Source organism: Ambystoma mexicanum, chromosome 4p, assembly GCF_040938575.1.
Source record: "Ambystoma mexicanum isolate Mex_15411 chromosome 4p, UKY_AmexF1_1, whole genome shotgun sequence".
Lineage (NCBI taxonomy): Eukaryota > Metazoa > Chordata > Amphibia > Caudata > Ambystomatidae > Ambystoma > Ambystoma mexicanum.
The window spans coordinates 584,818,051-584,838,567 of NC_090927.1; the positions used below are offsets into that span (position 1 = coordinate 584,818,051).

Below are 20,517 nucleotides of genomic sequence, written 5' to 3' on the forward strand. Positions count from 1 at the left end.
GTCGGCCGAGGGGGGTCCCAAGAGATGTTGGTGCAGAAGAGGGCTCAGAAAAGATAGCATACACAATGTCCTGTGTTTTGGTGGTGAAATATGCGGCCATGGCTGAGCAAAGGGCATGGGTGGGTGCAGTAGAGGATGCAGCTGCAGCGGTTGGACAGTTCCTTGCAGACTTTGAAAAGTGCACCCGTGTTGGATGCTGCGGTGATGCAGGTTTGAATGTAGACTCTTTTCTTGGAGGGGATGCAGAGTCTATATTGCCTTCGAAGATGGCTGCAGACTAGTTTGTCAGAGGGTGCACCTGAAGATTGCCATTTCAGTTCTGCTGCTCTTCATTTGTGTTGAAGGGCAGCCAGATCAAGAGTTGCACTTTTTGGCAGACTTCAGTCGGACCCTCATGACAAGGGCAAGAGTGTTGGAGATGGAACAGTGAAAGTTAGAGAGAGCTGTATCAGGGGTGGGAGTCAGCATCAGGAGTACGAGGAGAGTAGGTGGAGGCGAATGCAGCCACTGACCGACTTCTCATGGGTTGGATGACCTTGAAGGCAGGGGGTGGTGTAGGGTGAGCCATTGCTAAAGGAGAAGAGCATGATCAGCCCAAGAGACTGAGGTAGTGAGAGGAATACAGAGTGGGATGTATGTGGAGAGGAGAGCATCCAAGATGTGGCCAGTAGTGTGCATTGGACCAGAGGGTAGAATGGAAAGAGAAAGGGATTCACACAGGTTGCGGAAAGGTAAGAGTCCGGGGAATCCTGATGGATGTTAAGATCCCCCAGCAGGAGGAGTTTGGAAGCAGAGGCGAGAAGAGGAGAAAGGCGGCCAGGTCAGCACATTCCGAGAGGAAGCGGGAGGACTGGCCCGGCGGCCGATAGGTGGCCAGAGTAAGCGAGGCGAAGGGTGACGGAGAGAGCCTGCAGACCAGCCATTCAAAGCAGGAGTAGTCAGGAGTGGGAATAATGGAAACCGGGATCCACTCAGGAAAGATCACGCCTACTCCACCTCCTGGCCTGTTGGGCCTGGGCATGGAGAGGATCTTGTATCCATCAGGGAGAAGTGTGTCAAAACTCGTGACAGAGCTGTCCTTAAACCATGTCTTAGTAAGAGCAAGAACATCAAGGTCCAGTAGTTCAAGGAGGTGGTAGATGTCAGAGGGGTGGAGGGTTTAGTGTGTGACCACATGGAGCAGGTTGCCATTTTTGAAGGACTTACAGGGGGTGGGGGGGGTCCAGGGGACAGGGGTCCCTCCCGGAAATGGCCGTAGAAGCAGGTGTCAGGGGAGCCTGTGATCAGGAAAGTTGATAAGGCGAGGAAGGAGCCTATCAAAAAGTAAGCGGTTGGGTTGAGGCCCTTGTACCAGAATATTACCATTTTGATTGCCCGGGAGGTGGAAAGGGAAGCGAGAAGGGCCTTCCAGTGGGGTGCCACCATTTATGTGTGAGGAAGAGTACGGAGAGAGCAGAGCGGCCATATGGTGAGTGCATAGGTCAGGAGAAGGAATGACAAAGAGGATGTCGGCGAGTCTCTCTGGTGGAGGCACGGACGTAGGCGTCGGCGATAGGAAGGCCTGAGGTTGGAAGCCAGTATGTCCTTCTTGAGTTTCTTCCTGCCAGACTTAGTGAGAGGTGAAGGATAGGAGATGCAGTTAGAGAAGATGGGTGAGATAGAAGGCGCCATAGTGAGGGCCTCAGAGTGTGCTACGTGTAAAGCAGGCAGAGCAGTTGAGGTACGTGGGAGGAGGTAGGCAAGGAGACAGCAAGCGCACAGGGAGACTCAAACAGGAAGACTCAAACAGGAAAGGGAAGAAACCATGGCAAAGGGTTGAGGGGAATAGATAACAGACCAGAAAACAGAGGGCAAGTGGGGTAACCAGTCAGTGCATTCCCATGGAACAGGATATGCAAACACCTAAAAACGATTTTTTAAACGAGCCGCAGAACCAATGCAGGATGTGAACACAGCTAAATTCGATTTTACAAACTGCAGCAAAACCAATGCACGATGTGCACACAGCTGAATTAGATTTATGTGGTCAACCGGTATAGCGGTTCAACAGTACAGGGGTGTAGGCAGTGGAAGTGTAAGCAAAGGAAGGAAGAAAAGTGTTATGGCCTAGTGCTTGTAAAAATGGTTGCCTTCTGAGATAATTAATGAGATTGTCAGGAGTAACAGAGTTACAGGAGCTGCTGTAGACAAAGAGGTATGGTCCAAAGCTGGGCAGGGAGTGGCGTAAAGGGAGATTGTGGGGCAAGTAGTGAAAAGTGGACAGAGAAACTGAAGAGCAGGGCAGATGGATGAAGTGGAACAGAATGGATGTGAGGAAAATGGCAGAAGCAAGCATCGCTTTGAAAGACTAAGGGCAGTTCAGATGCTCAGTAAGAAGTCTGAGGGTGGCACAGGGAGGAGAGTGAACGCATAGGGCAGCAAAGTTGTATGGATAAGTAGGAGGCTGCTGTGAGTAGCACTAGCAAGAGACGAGTAGCTAGGTGAGAGAAAGAATTAAGGTGTTGGGTGCTTGGGACAATATAGTGATAGAGGAAAAGGAGCAGGTTAGTAGTTATGACGAGCAGGCACTAATCTTGCTATGAAGCCATCTTGAATGTGAGGTGGATGGGTATTGCCAGCAAGAGTATTTTTCACTCAGCCAACCTCCTTTTGCCAGCCTCTTGGGTGAGTCTGCCAGTCCCCTGTCCAGAAGAACATGAGGGCATTGTCACGTGATGACAATGAAGTTTGACCAATCCAGGGAATTATTCCCTTCTCCGCAAGGGGCAACCCCCCCCCCCTCCTCCTTGAGGCCAGGGAGGTGAGCCCGCTGTGCAACACCCTTCCTTGGGGTCGAGGCAAGTGGGACCTCACCGGGAGAGACTCCCCTTTATGGGACAAGGACTTAAGTTTGCGTGAGGAACCGCCCCAAAGCTCTGCACACAGTGGCGTACCTGGCACGCTCTACAATACCAGCAACTTGTAAGTACCACGACTGGGATGAAGAAATTCCTAATAGATGCCAATCTCTTCCAGACCAGGAACATGCCCCTTTAAAGCCAAATACCCAATACACTGGGGCGAGTATGTTAAATAATGTGCACTTGATGAACCACAGTGAGAGAAGAGAGAGGGAGTGAGTTGCATACGCAGGCCAGAAAGGCCCTGTGCTGCCGAACACCTGGAGGAGGCAGAGCAAGCACAAACCAGGAAGCCCATGAGTTTGAAACTCAGCCCCAGCATGAGAAACCAGCAGGGCTGGGACGCCGGAGCCACAGTATGACCCCACCGCGAGAAACCAGCAGGGAAGACGAATGGAGGAAGGTGGTGGCAAGACCACCGGAGACCTGTGGTGGACAGCCGGTTCCACAACCATCGCTGATACTACCATGCATAGAATGCCGCAGGGTGTCTGACCCTTCACTGGAAGATTGGGACACCGGAGAGAGATCTCAAGGAGGAACACGCCGGCGAAAGGAAGGCAATGACAGTCCAAGACCTGAGAGAAAGTCGGAGGAACAAGGCCCGCACGGGTGTCCTCCTTTAAAATAGAAGGTAAGTGGACGAACGTGAATAACGGGAGGCTAAGAAGGATCCTTATATCCTGCAAACCACTTGTTTCAGTAGAAGTCACGAGATACTTATCCTTGAAGCAAATAAACCTAAACTGGTAGGATACAAGAGAAAAGTAATCTTAAGCGAAAAGAACAGCTGATGACGGTACCCTGAGAAAGCCAATAGATCTTTTGTAAAAGAGATTATCAAAAGGAGAGAATATTTTGAGCATGAGTTCAGAGGAACTAGACAATTGAACCCAGTAAAGAATCAAGTGGGCCAAAGCAAGCTGAGTTGTAATTGGCAAGGAGGGACAGACTATCTGAATAATACAGTCTTCCCAAGATATGCTGGCGACAGCAACCAGAAATCTATAGCTTGTAAAACAGGGTTTGAAATTGAGATTTGATGAGCAGGAGCTAAAACCAGCTCCTGGGTGTCAGACATCACCCAGTAGGCAAGAGCCACTGCTGGGGAACCAGGAACCACGAACCACGAAGAAGCTCCTTTAACTTTGTGTTCAGTTTGCATGACAAATTGTCTTTAAATGTATATTAGATGTGTTCTAATTCTTCTCCAGCATTGGATCTTTAATGGATTCACATGCTGTGAATACTCCCCGTCGTCAGGCTGGAAAACCCTAGTTACTTTGACTAAACTTACTTTGACTGACGTTGAGTGTATAGCTCTGCCCCAGAAGCTTCCCCTCATATTTCAACCGTCTTCCGAGCTGTTTCGATTCCTTGTGTTTCTCTCCTGAGAGAAAATTACGTTTCCTCAAAATGCACCTTTTCTCCGAATTTTGTCTTCCGGTACAACGGACGTCGAAAGACCTTTGTTTCCAATGCCAACCATGGAAACTTCGGGACCTAAGAAGTCCTTTTTTAGGCCACGCAACACCTGCGGCCTAAACAATCTTTTAGGAGGGGGACAGACGCACGGAGTGTCTTTATTGCCTATACCCCAACCATTCCGCTGATGGCTGTGACATCTGCCAGGACTTCTCACAAAAGACCCTAAAGGACAGGAAGCAACGCATAAGCTGCTGGCTCAATGAAGGAACCTATCCGGCGTTTGAGGTGGGGTAGTCACGCAGTGGGAGAACAACCACTCCCTCTGACAGGAGATCTCGGTCGAGACAGAGGTCCAGATCTGGAGAGCCTGTGGCAAAGAAGCAAACAGGTGAGGCAAAATCGTCCTCTGGGCATGATAAAGCCACACAACCTTTACCTGTAAAGAAATTACCACCTAGTGGCAAAGTCTCATTCCGGGTAAAGACACTCTTCACGGGGTCCGTTGTCGAAGTCCCCGTCGGAAAAACCAAGTGAGAAGGGCTCTCACTCATCACCAAAATCCATGGACCCGTCAAGGAAATCTCCTCTGTCGACGGACAAACACCGAGCCAAATTGGCTGTGACATCCTCGACCTAGTCATTGAAAGTCAACCTCGAAGAGTGGCAAAAAACACTACTCGTCGTCGGAATCTAGACCATCCTCCTCCGGCCATTAGTAGTCATCGAGACACCCGTCATTGCCCAAATCGTCATCAAAGTCTGTTCAGACGACAACACCATCAACGACGGAATCCAGCACGACGACCGCTTCGTCGGGGGTCTACGGCTTGTCTCTCGTCGACAACTACCTTGTCGACAACCATCTCATCGACGATCAAGAAAAGTAATCTGCTGGAAAGCCTACGCACCCGGTGACCACCTCGTCAGAGTTTTCCGAGTTCAAAACAGAAGGAAATATATTGTCCTCTAAGGGTATTTTAAAAAAAACCAACTGGGACCACGCTACAGCATGACCAGGCCCCCCTCCTATGGGGTACCCAGTTATCATGCCAGAAGACATTCTGCAACACGAGATTACTTCTGATTTTGAGCCTCCACCATACGAACGTCAAGGTGTCTTTGAATTCGATCATGAAGATGGAACTTCTGATCCTCCGAACCAGCGACCATCTAGAGAGGAGAAAACATCTCTTAGGTTGCAAGTACCTACTCTGCCATCAACATCTGCAGGAATAGACAGTATGCAGACACAATACCCCCTTATAAACGCCCAAACCCAGCTTTCCATGCAGGTCCTTACTACACTGCAGTCTGTTAGGCCAGCTTGATGCCAGGCTTCCGCTTCCTCAAGCAATTCAACCTAATGGAGAACCTCAAGTTACCACTCAACAAAGGAATCCAACCTATCCCCATAGAGACCAGGGCATACTTCCTAGGATTCAAATACCTTCCTCCTAGACCTCCACGTACATTCAGTCCACATAGGAGAGACCAAGAAGAAGGGGAATTGATCACACCGACCAGGACACTGGTCCGACAGATGCAAGTTCCACCGCCTCCTCATCTTCATGGAGAGCCAACTCTTAGGACACAGATCCTGACCAAGATGTTCCGGTTAGCCCAGCTCAGCCTTCACCTCCGGACGATATCTGGGCATTTTCACTCCATGATATCTAAGGCATGCCAGGAGTTTGGTCTAATCCCAGATGAGGAGAAGAAAGATTGTTTCCTCTTCGACGATATAGGCTAACGTAGGAAGGCAGTCTTTTCCATTCTCATTCTGGATCATGTGCATGTTTGGCAGGAGGGCCTCCGTACTATGAAGCATCCTTTTACGGAGTCAGCGGTTAAGGAAAAGTTGGGGAAGAAATGTAAGGCTCCAGATACTACGCCGAAATGCCTCACTTCTCAGCCTGCTCCGGAGTCCGTTGTCTCTGCATCAGCAAGCTACAAGGCTGGAACACAGCATAAGTGTGCCACTCCGCCAGACAACGAAACCAGCAAAATCGATGCCTTTTGGAAAGAAGTTTCTCACCATTGGGATGACAACTGTTAAAGTGGCCAATGCCTTGGCAATAGTTGCTCGATATGATCGAGAGATGTGGCACTGTCTCGCTCCTTTATTGGAACACTTGCCAGAACAGCATTGGAAAGAGGCCATGATGCTGGTGGGTGAAGTAGAAGTCTTGAATCACAGCATCAACATTGCTCTAGACCTGTCTGAAACACGGTTCAGGCAGATCGGCAATGGCGTAGTCCTTAGCCACCAGGCATGGCTACATTGCATGGATTTTTTACAAGAACTACAACACAAGGTCATTGATATGCCATGTGAAGAGGAAAATCTGTTTGGAGACAAAATTGATGAGGCCCTTAAAGCCATTAAGGCTGACTTGGACACAGCTAAGTCTCTCACAGCCCTTCAAAGCAGGAGCTCCTTTCGAAGAGCAATGCAAGAGATTCTCAGTCTCCAGAGACACAAGAGCCATGGAAGACGCATATATTATTCTCAGGGCTGCAAGCGCAATTATCAATCCTCTCAGTGCAACCGAGAGGACCAAAGGAAACGAAAGTGCATATCTGCCACCACCCAGGGAGGTAGACAAAATAAGGCGCCACAGTGACTGCCGCAAGGGCAGTCGGGTGGGGGGGAATGTGGCTTTCTACCTCGATGAATCACAATCAATAAAGAGCGACAGGTGGGTGCTGGATGCAATGTAGTGCGGCCACTTGTTGGAGTCAAGCGCCCGCAAATCCGGATACCCCCTACAAAGGTATCTCACCCACATCAGAAGGTTTTACAGCACAAGATACGTCTAATGCTAAGAAAACGAGCCATCGAAAAAGTTCCTTGGTCAGCAAGAGGAAAGGGAGTATACTCCCGGTACTTCGTCAAAAAAACAGACAGGAAGTGGCACCGTATTCTGGATCTACGAAGACTAAACAAGAACATCAAAATAAAAAAAATAAAAATGGTAACTCTCCACGAGGTCATAAAAGCCGTTCAGCCCCAGGAATTCCTTGCGGCCTTAGATCTCAAAGATGCATACTTCCACGTGCCAATACATCCAAGGCACCGAATGTTCCTCTGATTCATAGTCAGCAAAAGCCATTATCAATTTCGGGTACTGCTTTTTGGTTTTGGCCTAAAATTTGCACCCAGAACGTTAACGAAGTTCCTGGCACCGATAGCAGCCTTCCTCTGGAAACGAGGCCACCACATCTACCCCCACTTGGACGATTGGCTATTTCGAGGCTCAACGTACCATCAAGCCTCATCTTATCTTAACCAAACAGATGCTGCTCCAAAGATTTGGCTTTACAATCAATTATACAAAATCCTGTACAGTTCCCCCAAGGAGTTTGGTTTTCCTGGGTGCTCAATTCCTTAGACCACAATCTGGTCAAACCTTCTGCGGAAAGAATCAGAAGATTGATAACTATAACAAACTCATTCACGCCAAACAAGCTAGTCACAGTCGCACAAACATGGCTCTTCTTGGGACCATTCCTCTTATTCCTCACTGCCGGCTACACATGCGACTAGTGCAATAGTTTCTGGCTACCAGATGGTCCCAATCCCGGGGTTCCTGGTCAGACAAAGTAACCATCTCCCTGTCTCTGTCAAATACACTGACATGGCGGAAATACCTTCCTGTCAGTCACTGAGTCACTGTTTGTCTTGTGTCCTTGTTTCTGCGCCCCGAGGCTTGAAAGCTACCGGTGCAATATAAATACTAAATGCATTTTTTTTTAAAAAACCCTTGCAACATCGCGAAAGGAATGCCACTGATGGAACCAAATTGCCATTTTACTATTGCAACCAATGCCTCCCAGGCGGGATGGGGCACTCATTTGGACAAGCACCAAGTCAAAGGCCTCTGGTCCCCCAAGTAAGCAGTCCCACACGTCAATGTACTGGAATTACGGGCAGTGCACTGGGCTCTAAAATACTTTCTTCTTCTAATCGAGAATTCGGTGGTGAGTGTCCTCACCGACAACACAACCATGATGTTCTATCTATCTAGGCAATGCGGAACGCGATCAAACACCTTGTCCAAGGAAGCACAGACCATCTGGCATTGGGCCATCCAACACAACATTCTACTTCAGATCTTCCACTTGCCGGGGATGCAGAATGAGCAAGCAGACACCCTCAGCACGGACTCCTCGCAGACACACGAGTGTCCACTGCACAGTATCCAGATAGCCAAAATGTTCTCATGGTGGGGAGGTGGGGCAGTCAACCCCCTCTGTACCCATTCGCCAGCCCCAACAAGAAGCAGTGCCAGAAAATTGCCAGCAGGATTCTGCATCCCAACTCTCAGGGGGATGCATTTTCGTTCCCTTGGAACAGCATGTTTGCTTACGCATTTCCTCTGATCAGGAAAATGATACAGATGATACACAAAGCTTGCTGCAGAATAATCTTGGTATCCCCATACTGGCCGAGGCAGGCCTGGTTCTCGGATCTCCTTCAATTGGCAGCGGTTCATCTAATTAATTTAGGATCTCATGCCGATCTTCTATCCCAGAACAACGGGATGATCTTTCATCACGACCCAGGCTCTCTCAAGTTAACACCATGGCTCCTGACCACTCCGAATTCTTACAATTTGAATATCCCTCAGGACTGCCGGCGCATTCTAGCAGCAGCTAGAGCTCCTTCTACCAACATTTCATATAGCCGAAAATGGAAAAGATTCTGTGCATGGTTTGCACAGCAGCCTACCCTAACCTGCATCCGCTAGCTAGAACACCTCATAAGATCTTTCCTTATCTGCTAAAGTTAACTACAGAAAGTCTAGCCTTCTCTTCCATCAAATCCACCGATCTCCAGGTTTTCCTCCGAAAAGAAGATAATCTCCTCTCTACAGTGACAGGCTAATCAAACACTTCTTAAAAGGCCTTTTTCGTACCTTGCCGCCAAAGAAAAGAATTTCACCTCTATGGAGCCTGAACCTGGTGCTAGCAGGGCTTATGAAGTCTCCATTTGAACCTTTGTCAGTGGCCTACATCAAATTTCTAACTTGAAAGGTGGCGTTTTTAGTGCTAAGTACGTCTTCTAGACGGGTTTTGGGGCTCCAAGCCTTTGTTGTAGACTCTTCGTATCTAAGGTTCTTGTGAGACAAAGTGCTTCTTTCCACTAATCATTATTTCATCCTTAAGGTGCCTTCAGGGTTTCATAAAAATGCTACCATAACTCTACCCACATTCTTTCAAAATGCCACTTCACCAGCAGAGACGGCTCTACACTCTCTGGATGTTAAAGGGGCACTGAAATATTATTTGGATCGCACAAAATCTTTCAGATCGACTAAGCAGCTCTTTATCGCCTTTGGTCCATCCAACAAGGAAAAATCCATATCAACACGAGGCATTTCAAGATGGGTTTCATCTACAATCTCCTTCTGCCACTCTAAGGCCAACAGGCTGTAATAATCGGCCCCCACAGCACACTCCACTAGAGCCATGGCTGCTTTGGCGGCTCCCTGTTCTGGGGTACTCATCAGACATTTGCCAAGTGGCAACATGGGCAGTGCCCCACACTTTCACCCGGCACTACTGCTTACACCAGTTTACACCACTGCTTACACCAGCAACACGCCAGTTTACACCAGCAACTGCTGTTCCAGTAAGGTAAGCCCTGCAGCTCTCGGGGGTTTTTCCTTTACATACTTAAATATGTATTCTTCTTGCATTAACGCAGACAATTGTAAAGTACCTAATCTGTGTTTGCCTGGTTTACACCTCCTAACATCTATACTGCTACAAAATCTATTCACAGTATGTAAATTCATGAAAGATCCAATGCTGGAGCAGGGAGTAGTTTCTTACCTGTAACTCCATTTCTCCAGCGTTGGTATCTTTCATGGATTCACATGCACCCTCCAGCCTTCCCACTACAGGCAAACATCCTCTTTGAGGGATATCCTCCAGCTGGAGTAGTTAAAATATGAGGGTGAAGCTGCTGGGACGGAGATATACACTCAACGTCCCATTGGTGGGCACCAGAAGGACCCACGACAACGTCGATGGGACACTCAAAGTGTGACTTTTTCCATAGGAAAATTACTAAGTCAAAGTAACCGGGGTTTCCCAGCTTGACTGGGACAGCATGTGAATCGGTGAAGGATATCCACACTGAAGAAATGAAGTTACAGTTAAAAAAACTCCCTTCTTTATCAACATTCTCAAATACTCAAAGTTAATGTCATACTTACATGTTTGGAAAGCACCAGTTGGCCATAAGAGCCAAAAGTAGCTCCTGGTTGCGATTGGTTTCAAGCTAACAGGCTCTACCATGCTATAAGCAGGAGCTAAATAGCTCCCAGGTCCCCTCAATTTCAAACCCTATAAAAGGACCCCAAAGGGGACTCCCAAGGAAAAGTGAAAACTCCAGACCACATCCTAAGAGTTACAAAGACTGATCCACGAAATCGGGGAAGACTAGTTTAGTGGATTACATATTGGTAAAGAATCCTACACCCCTGGTACTAGAAGTACCCTCAGGAGAAGGGAGTCCTTCTCCAGATAATTTAGTTTTCATAGTGGTAGGGTCAGTTTTGGGCAGCAGACATTTTCCTTTTGGACATTCCTGGCTGACTGCCAAGCACCTTGGTTATAAACCTAGGCAGGGACTGCCCATAGAGATGGGGTAAGTTAGGTCATGTACATTATTTCAATAACAACTCACCACAGAAGCCTAATCTGCAGTGCTGTGCCAGTCAAGGGACCACAGTAGATGTAATAGGGAGGGTCCGTATAGCGGCCTGCCATGATTGAAGGGTGGCCTGGACATGCCCACTGTAGTAGGGACCCGGAGGTGGGCAGGCAGCAGGAGGAACGTTCTTCAGCGATATGGGTCAGAGGAAGGCCCAGGACAGGGTGATAACTACGCAAACATTGCTAGTGAAGAACCGAAAAGGCTGCTTTGCGGACAAATTCAGAAAAAAAGGCTGCATGCAAGTTCCTGAGTCTTACAATGAGGCCGTATCCACAGTTCCAACCCATTCCAAGGGTCCACCACAGATGTAATTTGGATGGTCAATCTCACTGATGATCGTGGTGGAGGGCTGCCTGCTGTGGGCCTTTGGAGTTGACAGCGAAGAAGCCAAGCAGCAAGAGGTAAATTATTTAGCAAAAATAGTAGGTGGAGGGTCCAGGCCAGGATGGTAATCTAGCAGATGTTGAATAGGAAATGGAGCCCCGCAATAACAAATACACAAGTTCTGAATGATGGCTGGAGATGGGTGCTCGGGCCAGTTACATGTGAACAATGAAGCCTAATTTGCAGCATCATGCCAATCCACAGGATCATTGAATTTTTATCAGGGAGGCCCCATCTAAAGGGTTGCCATGATGGAAAGGCAACCTTCAATGGACCTCCGAAGTGGGAGCACCAAGTTACCCAGGCAGGAAGGGGGATTTTCTAAAGTCTCACAGGAAGGTGGTGTCATGACTGCCACTGTAGCACCAATTGACACACATTGGGTCTTTTTCATCCCCATAATCGGTACTCCAGATAACATTTTGAGATGGGAGTATTTTACTCCCTATTTTTATACTTTAAGAGTAAATGTGATTTCAAGAGAGTAAAAATTACTTTTCCCCTTTGCAAGAGAGTAAAATGTATATGACATCCTGCTGCCGTGTACAAACATTGTATGCAAATCATTACCATGTGGCAGCTTTCTGTATTGTGCCAAAATACACCTTTCATTGTTTCTTTAAGGTCTGGCCCTTTGATCTCTCCTGTATACATTTGTGTTGAAAACACAAAAACCTATTGTGTGTTTTGATATTACTACCTAATGGCATGCCAATGGATTTCCCAGCAGACAATTTCTGCCCCTTGACTTTGTCGCATTTCAGTATTGTTCCATGTGCTGTATTGTTAAGTGTGCTGGTTCCTGTCTGAGGATGTAGTCCTTGTTCAGTTCCTGCTGGAGCCGTGCAGGCTTCAATCTTGTGAGTACTGTTTCTTTGTTTGTGCCTTAGGGTACAGACACCCACTCCTGCTGCTCCTTTCCATGAGTATTTCAAGTGCGGCCCTGTAATAGTAACTAGCTCACAAGGCTAGTGTTTCCCCTGACCCAGTGGGAAACTCTTCCCCCATTCTCTGTACACCACAGTTGGGAACTTAACACGTTTTGTTTTACTTGTACTACCTGCCCCTTTTTGTTCATCGCCTTTTGTTGCCGGTCTGTAGTTATTGCCTATCCTTTCTTGTCTGCAGGATTTCTTATACTCCTGTCAATTGTGCACTTTTCTCCCTTCAACATTGTGGGTACATATCAGCCCTCAAGCCCTTGGCAGGTGGAGAGCTTAGGCCAAGGTGGTAATTGGGCAAAGGAGCCAAATCGGTAATTGTGACAAGTTAAAAACTAGTTTGGACCTTTTTGCCAGGTGTAAATTAATCTTTTTACAAATTGTATGGCTGTGTCACTTGATAACTAAGTAGTGAGGTATTACAAAGTAAGGTATTGCTGTGGTTATCTGTGCTCTGACGTCTATATTTGTAAAGGTTTCTTTGTGTTGAGGAAGGCACCATTGAAGTTGCTAAGCACAGACCCTGAATCCCAATGAAAAGTAAACTCTGTAAATGTCTTATTGGTTCATTGCCTAGCTGTGCATTTGTCGAGTTGCACTTTGGGACTAAAAGCCACCTGCCATTGCAGGAATTTTAGACTTATTACTGAAGGGTTAAATAGGTTTCCCCACATCAAGGAAGAGGTTTTATTCTAGTATCTCCACTCTTCAAAAAAAGATAGTTCCTTCTGGTATTGTTTCTCCCTCTTCAATGGGGTGCATTAATTCCGATACAGGGTCTCTCCATCGAAACAGAGAGCTGTTTTTGATACAGAGTTTCCCACTTTATGTGGGAGAGTATTTGGATACAGTTTCCGGCAACAAGGGGCAAGTCCGCCCCCAACCCCTTACCCCACCCCCACATCCCCTGTTTTAAGTTTGTATTCTTATATGGCGTCTGTCCTTTCAAGGAAATGTTGTTTCGATACTGAGAATGAGAGAGTTTATCAAGGTAGTCTCTCTTCCGGGGAACAGTTTATTCTGATAATATCCCCCTTTAAGGAGGAGAGATTATTATAATACAGAGCCCCCCATTGTCAGGGAAGAGGTTTTTCAAATAATGTACATAATCTCTGCCTTTGAGGGGAGTGTGTATTTTGATACAGCTCCACTCTGCAAAGGGAAGATTGTGTTTTGACCGTGTTTTCGGAATCTAGGTTGATAGCTGGTGAGAAGTTATTTTGATCCATAGTGCTCATCTCCAAGAGGAGAGGTTTATTCTGATAGTTTTAGCCCCTCCTCTTCAAGGGGGGGATGTTTATTTGTGACAGGGATCCTCATTCAAAGTGAGGTTTCACTCTGATGCAGTGTCTTAACCCTTCAAGGAGAACATGCTTTATGCTACTGACACCCTCCCTTGAAGAGCTCCCTGGAAAACCTAAGTTAAGAATCTCTACTTTCAAGGGAGAGTTTAATTCTGATCCTGAGTTACCACGCCCTATAAGGGAAAGAGTTTATTCCAATAGTGTCTCCCGACTCCTTCAAGGCGTTGATTTTGGGTTTTAGATTACTGACTGGACTTCTTAAAACCCTGCCTGGAAGGCAAGAGATTCTATATTAGATGCCAAATAGAGCAGAATTTAAAACAGGGCTGGTGGAATTAAGTTGGCCAATGTGGGGAAGTTTTATTTCTTGACATTTGCAAAATCCACAGATGTCAATTTGTGCCTAGGTAGCCTTTAAAACAATTAAGGTTAGACCTATCCCAATTTCGTTTCTTTGCATGGTCCTATAGCCGTAACATGCCATGAGTGGGGAAGAAATGTAGGAAAAGACCAGTGGACGAGTCCTAATTTATACATTGTGTAACATCATAAATATAGAGAGTTGATTTTTTTGAACAACTTCTTGTATGGCTTACTTTGTCATCTCATGTGCTAACTTCTCACAAAGAAAATGTTTGTGTTTTTTGTAGATATTACGGAAATCCCAGAAAGCATCTCCTTCTGTAAAGCACTCCAGGTAGCAGACTTCAGTGGAAACCCATTGACCAGGTAATGGAAAGAAGTATTTTGTGAGAAATCTGAAGGTGTCTCACCCGCTAGTCCACGGGGGATCTGTCATCCAGGTGGCCAGGACACGGCCATCATTTTTGGATCTGGTTCCTGGGGGTGGACCAGTGCAGGAAGTTCACCTGGATGAGGGGGTCTTCGGGGAGTGGAAGTGGGACACCAGATGGTGAGATGCGGTATCCCCTTCCTTGTAACACCTTTTCCCCACCCTACCAAGTAGAATACCTAGGAACTGAACTCTTCCCCGCTCCCCCTTTGCCGACACACATACTTCACTTTCTCACAGACAGTTCACCGTGATCGACAACGGACTAACACCAGAGCCGTATACCTGACACGTCCCGACACTATGGTCAGGCAATTACGGATCATTACACACACCTGATTTCCATCACACTTCCCCACACGGATAAAAGGAGGAGCATGAAAGCACACACTCCATGATGTAAAACACACGAGGAAAGAGCAGTTTCAAGATGGCAGTTTAATACAAGGAGAAAGGCGGCGAGACTGGAGAGGGTTGATAGCCTTGGAAAGTAAGAAACCGAAGACCAGGAACTAATCAGGCTGGTCAAACCTGCACAATGTGTCTGAGGTACCCAGTGCTCTCCTGCGTCGATAACCAAGGTGGGGAGGAGCGATTGATACCAAACCAGCTTGTATTTTGAATGAAGATTGCAAACAGAAACATTGTATAAAGAGAACAGCATGTGAAAGGCGTTTGGGATGAGCGGCACAAATACAATTGGAAGCCAAAGGAAGTAGGCCAAAAAAAGAGACCATACACAGTGGTCTGGCGCCACGTGGGTGCTCATTCGAAAGTGTCTGTTGAGTATCCAACAGATGCTGAGTGTGAGAGACAGAAATATGGATATCAAAGTGGTCCTGCAACGAGTCAAGCTAAACCCTGTGCAAATTCGAAAGTCTTTGATAGTTTAATGTACATCATAATTGGTCTGAGCCCGGGGGATTGGGGCCTGGGAGAGGGGGCAATCCAACGTTGAACTTTTGTTTTGAAAAGGATCTGAGCCCAGCTGAGGGGGATCCAGAGTGAACACCCAAGTTGAATACTGGTGAAAAGGAAAATAATGTTTGCGTGTTGATTTTGGTACAGCAGGCCCTCTGCATCAAGGGATTTGCAGTAAGTATAGAGATTTGGAGAAAGCAGGTCCTGAACTGGGAAAATGAAATTGTATCCTTGTGCCACAGAGGCCAGAGTGTTTCTTTTGCTCAAGTGACCCGCCTTGCCCGTGCGGAAAACGTGGGGAAGGGGAGGCCAATGACCTGAGCCCCCTGACCTATTATTTTGGGAACACTTCTTCCTTTTTCATGAACATTGCCCCTCATTATTTGTAAATTAGCGGTAAGGATTGGCAATAGTTTTTTTTTGTATAAGCCCTTTTATTTTGACAAGACTCCACTAGGACTGCATTATTATTTGATGGTTGTAGCTTGCTCCGATCTGTAGATTTAGGTTTAGATAGGCATTTCACACTCTTGTGCAAGCTCAATAAACACCCTTGAACTGTGGTCACTTGTCTGTCTTTCTGTTGATACCATGTTTGCATTACAGTGTGGACTCTTGGCAGCAGTGTTGAGGCGCCACAGATTCCCCTAGGCCAAGTGCTAAGCCTTATTACAGCCAATTTCGAGATCATATTTCTTTTTGCTTTTAAAAAAGAAAACACTAAAAGCCGCATCAACTGCATAACGGAGAATGAAAAGCGTGAAGATCTTAGATGGCCATGTTTAGTTCAGCCCCCTTCCCAAAGCATCCGCCTGCAATCTCCATGATTTGATGCTCTGCAGTTGTGTTTCGTAAAAAATGAAAAATGCCCTTTGAAGCAAGCGTAGAATGAATGTTAGCAATTAAACTGTCCTGCAAGTTGTCCTCCAAGTGAGAGTGCTGTAAATGCTTTGAAGCGTGGGATACAAAACTGATGCATGCAACTTCAATAATGGGATTGCCTTTCAACACTTAACATATCCGTCTCATCAAAACCTGTTCCTCAACAATCTTGTTCACAGTTGGAGGTAACCAAACAAGATACATGCTGCTTTTTCAGTTTACTGTTGTGCTACTGATGACATGCTCAGAGTACATGTTTTTGCAAGCTTGGGCCTGTCTACTGGAATGAATACTAATATAAAGTTCCTACTGGTGTTCTTTTCTGAAGCCCTTGTAAAAGGTCCTTTGTAGCCTAAGATGGTTATGCATTTTTGTTTCAAGGCTGGATCTACTTACCCACTCCCACACTGACCTTGAAGCCATTCTTTGCATCTTCCTCTCCTGAAACAGCAGAGACATTTACTCTCGCCTTCTCTTTTACCATCCGGTATCTAAACTCTCTTTTCACCTATCTGAATTTACTCTTCATCAATCTGCATTGCACATTCTTTTCTTGTACCTCCCTATTATTTATTGTGCATTTGTTAGGCGCTTATACTGTAAGTCAATTCTGTTTCAAAGCTCCCACAGGGCAACAGGTAGAGAACATGGGATTGAAAACAGTGAACACAGTGGAAGATAAAGACAAACCTACTATGCCCTGTGAGTATTCTGAACGTGCAAGTGCAGCGAGAAAAGGGGATGTGGGGACGGGAAAAGTGCTGCAATTGTCCATGCTTTAAAACTCAGGAAATCCAGTCCTCACTGTCCTCCCTCACCCTTCTCCCTGCTCTTCCTCTGGCCCCTCTGCAGCCACCTCTCCTCCCTCCTTCTCTGCCTTTCCCCTGTTCTCCGCTGCATTGTCCACAAGGCCTTGTGGAGCCTGGGGCCGCAATACCTTCAACTCTCTCTTCCTAAATATCTTCCTTCTCGAGCTCTTTGCTCATCCGCCTCCAACTCCCTCAGGGTCAGTCGTTTCTCCAAGCAACAAGTTGGTGGTAGATCTCTCTCTTCGGCAGGAGCCTCCCTTTGGAACAGCCTTCCTGCCTCCCTGAAACTTGAGGAGAACCATCTCCGGTTCTGGAAGCACCTCAAAACCTTCCTCTTTGCTTCTGCTTTCTCTCCCCTTCTGCCCTGCTGAATGCCTGGCTGAAACTGCACTGGTTACCTGGCCACCCTTTCTGATCTTGGGCCCAGGCCCCGCCAGTTGCACACTTGTACTGCCTCCCTGGCAACCCCTGCACCTGGGGACTGTTTTCTGTATCCCTACAGTCCCTCTACCAGCACTTATCTTGCACTTGCCACCAGCTGGCCGTTTTTATTTTATGTATCACTATCCCATGTACTGCACTTCCCCTCCCCCTTTCCCCACGCACTTTTCCATTTCCCCCTTGCGCGATCTGAATGAAACCTGGCCTAGTAAGATCGTTGTCTTGTCTTCCCTTTATTCCCCCTCCCTTGTCTCGTCTCTCCTTGAAACACTTGTGTATAGGTGCGTTATAAATGCCATATCATGTAAGCAGCAGATGAAGTGACTAGTATGGCGAGTGCTGTGCGGCTTGGAGCTGCATTGGGTAGAAGGTGCAAGCCTACAGGATTGAGGCAAGTGCTGTGAGGTAGGCAGAGACTGGGGCAATTGCGTATGGGAGGCCAGGTCCCTGCGTGATACATAAGGGCCTTGGCCACCAACCACAGCGACTTGGAGATTATCAGAGTAGGGAAGGAGGAGGTGAAGACGTTTTGAGGAGCTTCTGCAATTGGAGGAAGTCCTGCTCAAGACGAATACGAAGGGGGGAAGCTATTCCATAAGAGTGAGCCAGCTGAAGAAAGTGATCGGCCAGCGGCCCTTTGTGTAGCGAAATGCTTTACAGACAGAGTTGGTGCCAGAGGACTGCAGAGGTCTAGAGGGAGAGTATTTAGTAAGAGAAAGTTGCAGATAGTGTTGTTCTTTGTTCCTGTTCCATGTTTTGTTATTACCCTTGTATGGTCGTTTATCTCCTCTTTAACTTGAACTTGTCCATATGAGCCTGCACTCTTTATATGATGGCTGTACCTAGTCAAATTTGCTGGTTTGTGCCATAGAACGGCAGTGCCTGGACTCGAAAAGCTAAGCATGGCACATAAGAGATGATTTAAACATTCAGAGTATTCAGAGTTTCTTTATTAAATCAGTTAACACAGACAAATAAATTAGCAGGAAAATGATTGAGGCATTGCTTAAATTCTTGCCGCCTTTTCAGTGTTCTGGCAACACAGTGGGGTTAGCATAGAAAAAGGTGTCAAAAAGTGTGAGAACTTTGAAATGACTTGTCTTGGGGAATATACTGGTGTGGCATTTCAAGTGAACACACTTGGTTTTTATCTCTCGTAGCAGAAGAAAGCCAAGAAGAACATCACTGAGTCCAAGAGAACCAACAGTACAAACAATAAGGACGCTCCAAATGCGTGAAATTCCCAGGAATACCGTTTCAGCAGCAGATCCACCATCACATTAGCCACCAAGGGCCCACCTTTACTTAACTTTTTTATCTTCTGCCTGTAGCCTTCTGTTCCCTTTCTCCATGACTTTACAAGTGTGCCCTTAACGATCTAACCGTATTACCATATTACTGTATCCACTTGCTGTATAGTGCTGCCCTCTTAGTAAATTTTGGGTTACACAAGTCACAGCACATAAACATACTGCCATCTGCACTCGACATAATAATTAAAATGGATCACATTTTGAATAGCTCATTGTACCAGATTCCTCCTGTTTACAATGCCTGTAAGAATGTTACCCAATTTAATTGCACCCAATTGATTCCCTTTGGAAGTATGAAACACTGAGTCTGCCCTACCAGGACTTGAACATGTGACTATTAGTTTCACAGAGTGGAGCACTTAACTTGGTGAGCTATCTTCATGGGTGTTGGTTGTACTTGGGTACATGAGCCTGTTGCGTAGCTTCTGAATATATATTAGGCTGCACAGGTATGCAATGGCTCGTGTCTGGCCATATTAAGTTGCTCATTGCACAGGATGGCATTACCAGGGCTCTAGATTTTACTTGTATTCAATGAATGCACCTGGGCATACAAGTCTTTAGCTTGCATATGGTGGCTGCAGGGCATACAAAGCTGTATAGGGCATCCAAATGTCTTATGGTTAGCATCTAGTCCTAAGGCTGTAGCGGGCATGCTGTACTGTAGTTAACCTATTGTGCTGTAGCTAGTTTGATACCATTGCCAGTATATCCTGCTTTTATGTGAAAGAGTCTGTATCTGCTCATATGATGGGAGTACTGGGGTATGTAGGGCCAAGACTAGTGCCCGATTGATTTATAAAGCGCAAATGTAGCTGGGAAGCAATGAAGCGCTGTATAGATGGACACACCAAGGTGGCTTACAAGAAAGGGTGTGGCAGCATAGGAGTTGGCATGAATATAATCATTTGCTATTTGAATATCACTTTCACCACAACGCTGTACATAGAAAATGTTTATATACAATTATTACCCAACCAAAGTTGGTACCAATTTATTTTTGCTCGGAAGGATGAAAGGCTGAATTGGCCATCCTGGGATTTGGACCAGCGGCCTGCAGATCACAAACCGATATCGGCATTTAACACTCAACCCAGTGAGTTATCCTATGGCCTTTATGGAGAATAGAGCAAGCACGGGGGGGGGAAATGTGCTCTGGACATGGAGAATTAGGTGTGAGTCAATATCTAAAGTTCCACCCTGGCAATGTTGTGGCTTCTGATAGTGTCCTGGCTTCCGGAGATGGTGCGTTTCTCAGATAGCTAGAGTGTTGTTTTGATTATGGCTGCTTTGTAGGTGATGCAGGCTGTCTTGGGCAGCATCCTACAGTGTGTGTGCTCTTCCACACAGATTTCATAACTGCCGAAATTGGGAACCAAAGACTTATTTGTGCCGAACAGATTTCCTGGACTTGTGCTGCTGTAGGCAAGGGTATATCAGCGAGTGGTACACTAGAACCTTTAAGTTCAACAGCGTTTCAGCGTCCCAAACTGGTGCCTCTTTTGATAGCATTCATCTGTAACCATCCGGAGTACATCTACTTTTGGATGATAGTCAACGGATTACTCAGTGATTTGTACTATGCGCTGGAATGAAATGCAGACTCACATTTATGTATTCACTACATAGCAGTGGCATGCCATCTCAGAAACTATAATTGGAGAAAGATGTGTC

At 46.6% G+C, this 20,517-nt stretch overlaps 1 protein-coding gene across 1 annotated transcript in view; it reads left to right on the plus strand.

Moving 5' to 3' along the window:
• Nucleotides 1-20,517, plus strand: part of LRRC1 (leucine rich repeat containing 1) — a 694,627-nt gene that overhangs the window by 270,267 nt on the left and 403,843 nt on the right. The window contains exon 3 of the mRNA XM_069606135.1: nt 14,335-14,413. Within this exon, the coding sequence (XP_069462236.1) occupies nt 14,335-14,413 (79 nt within the window). The remainder of the gene's footprint in view (nt 1-14,334; nt 14,414-20,517) is intronic.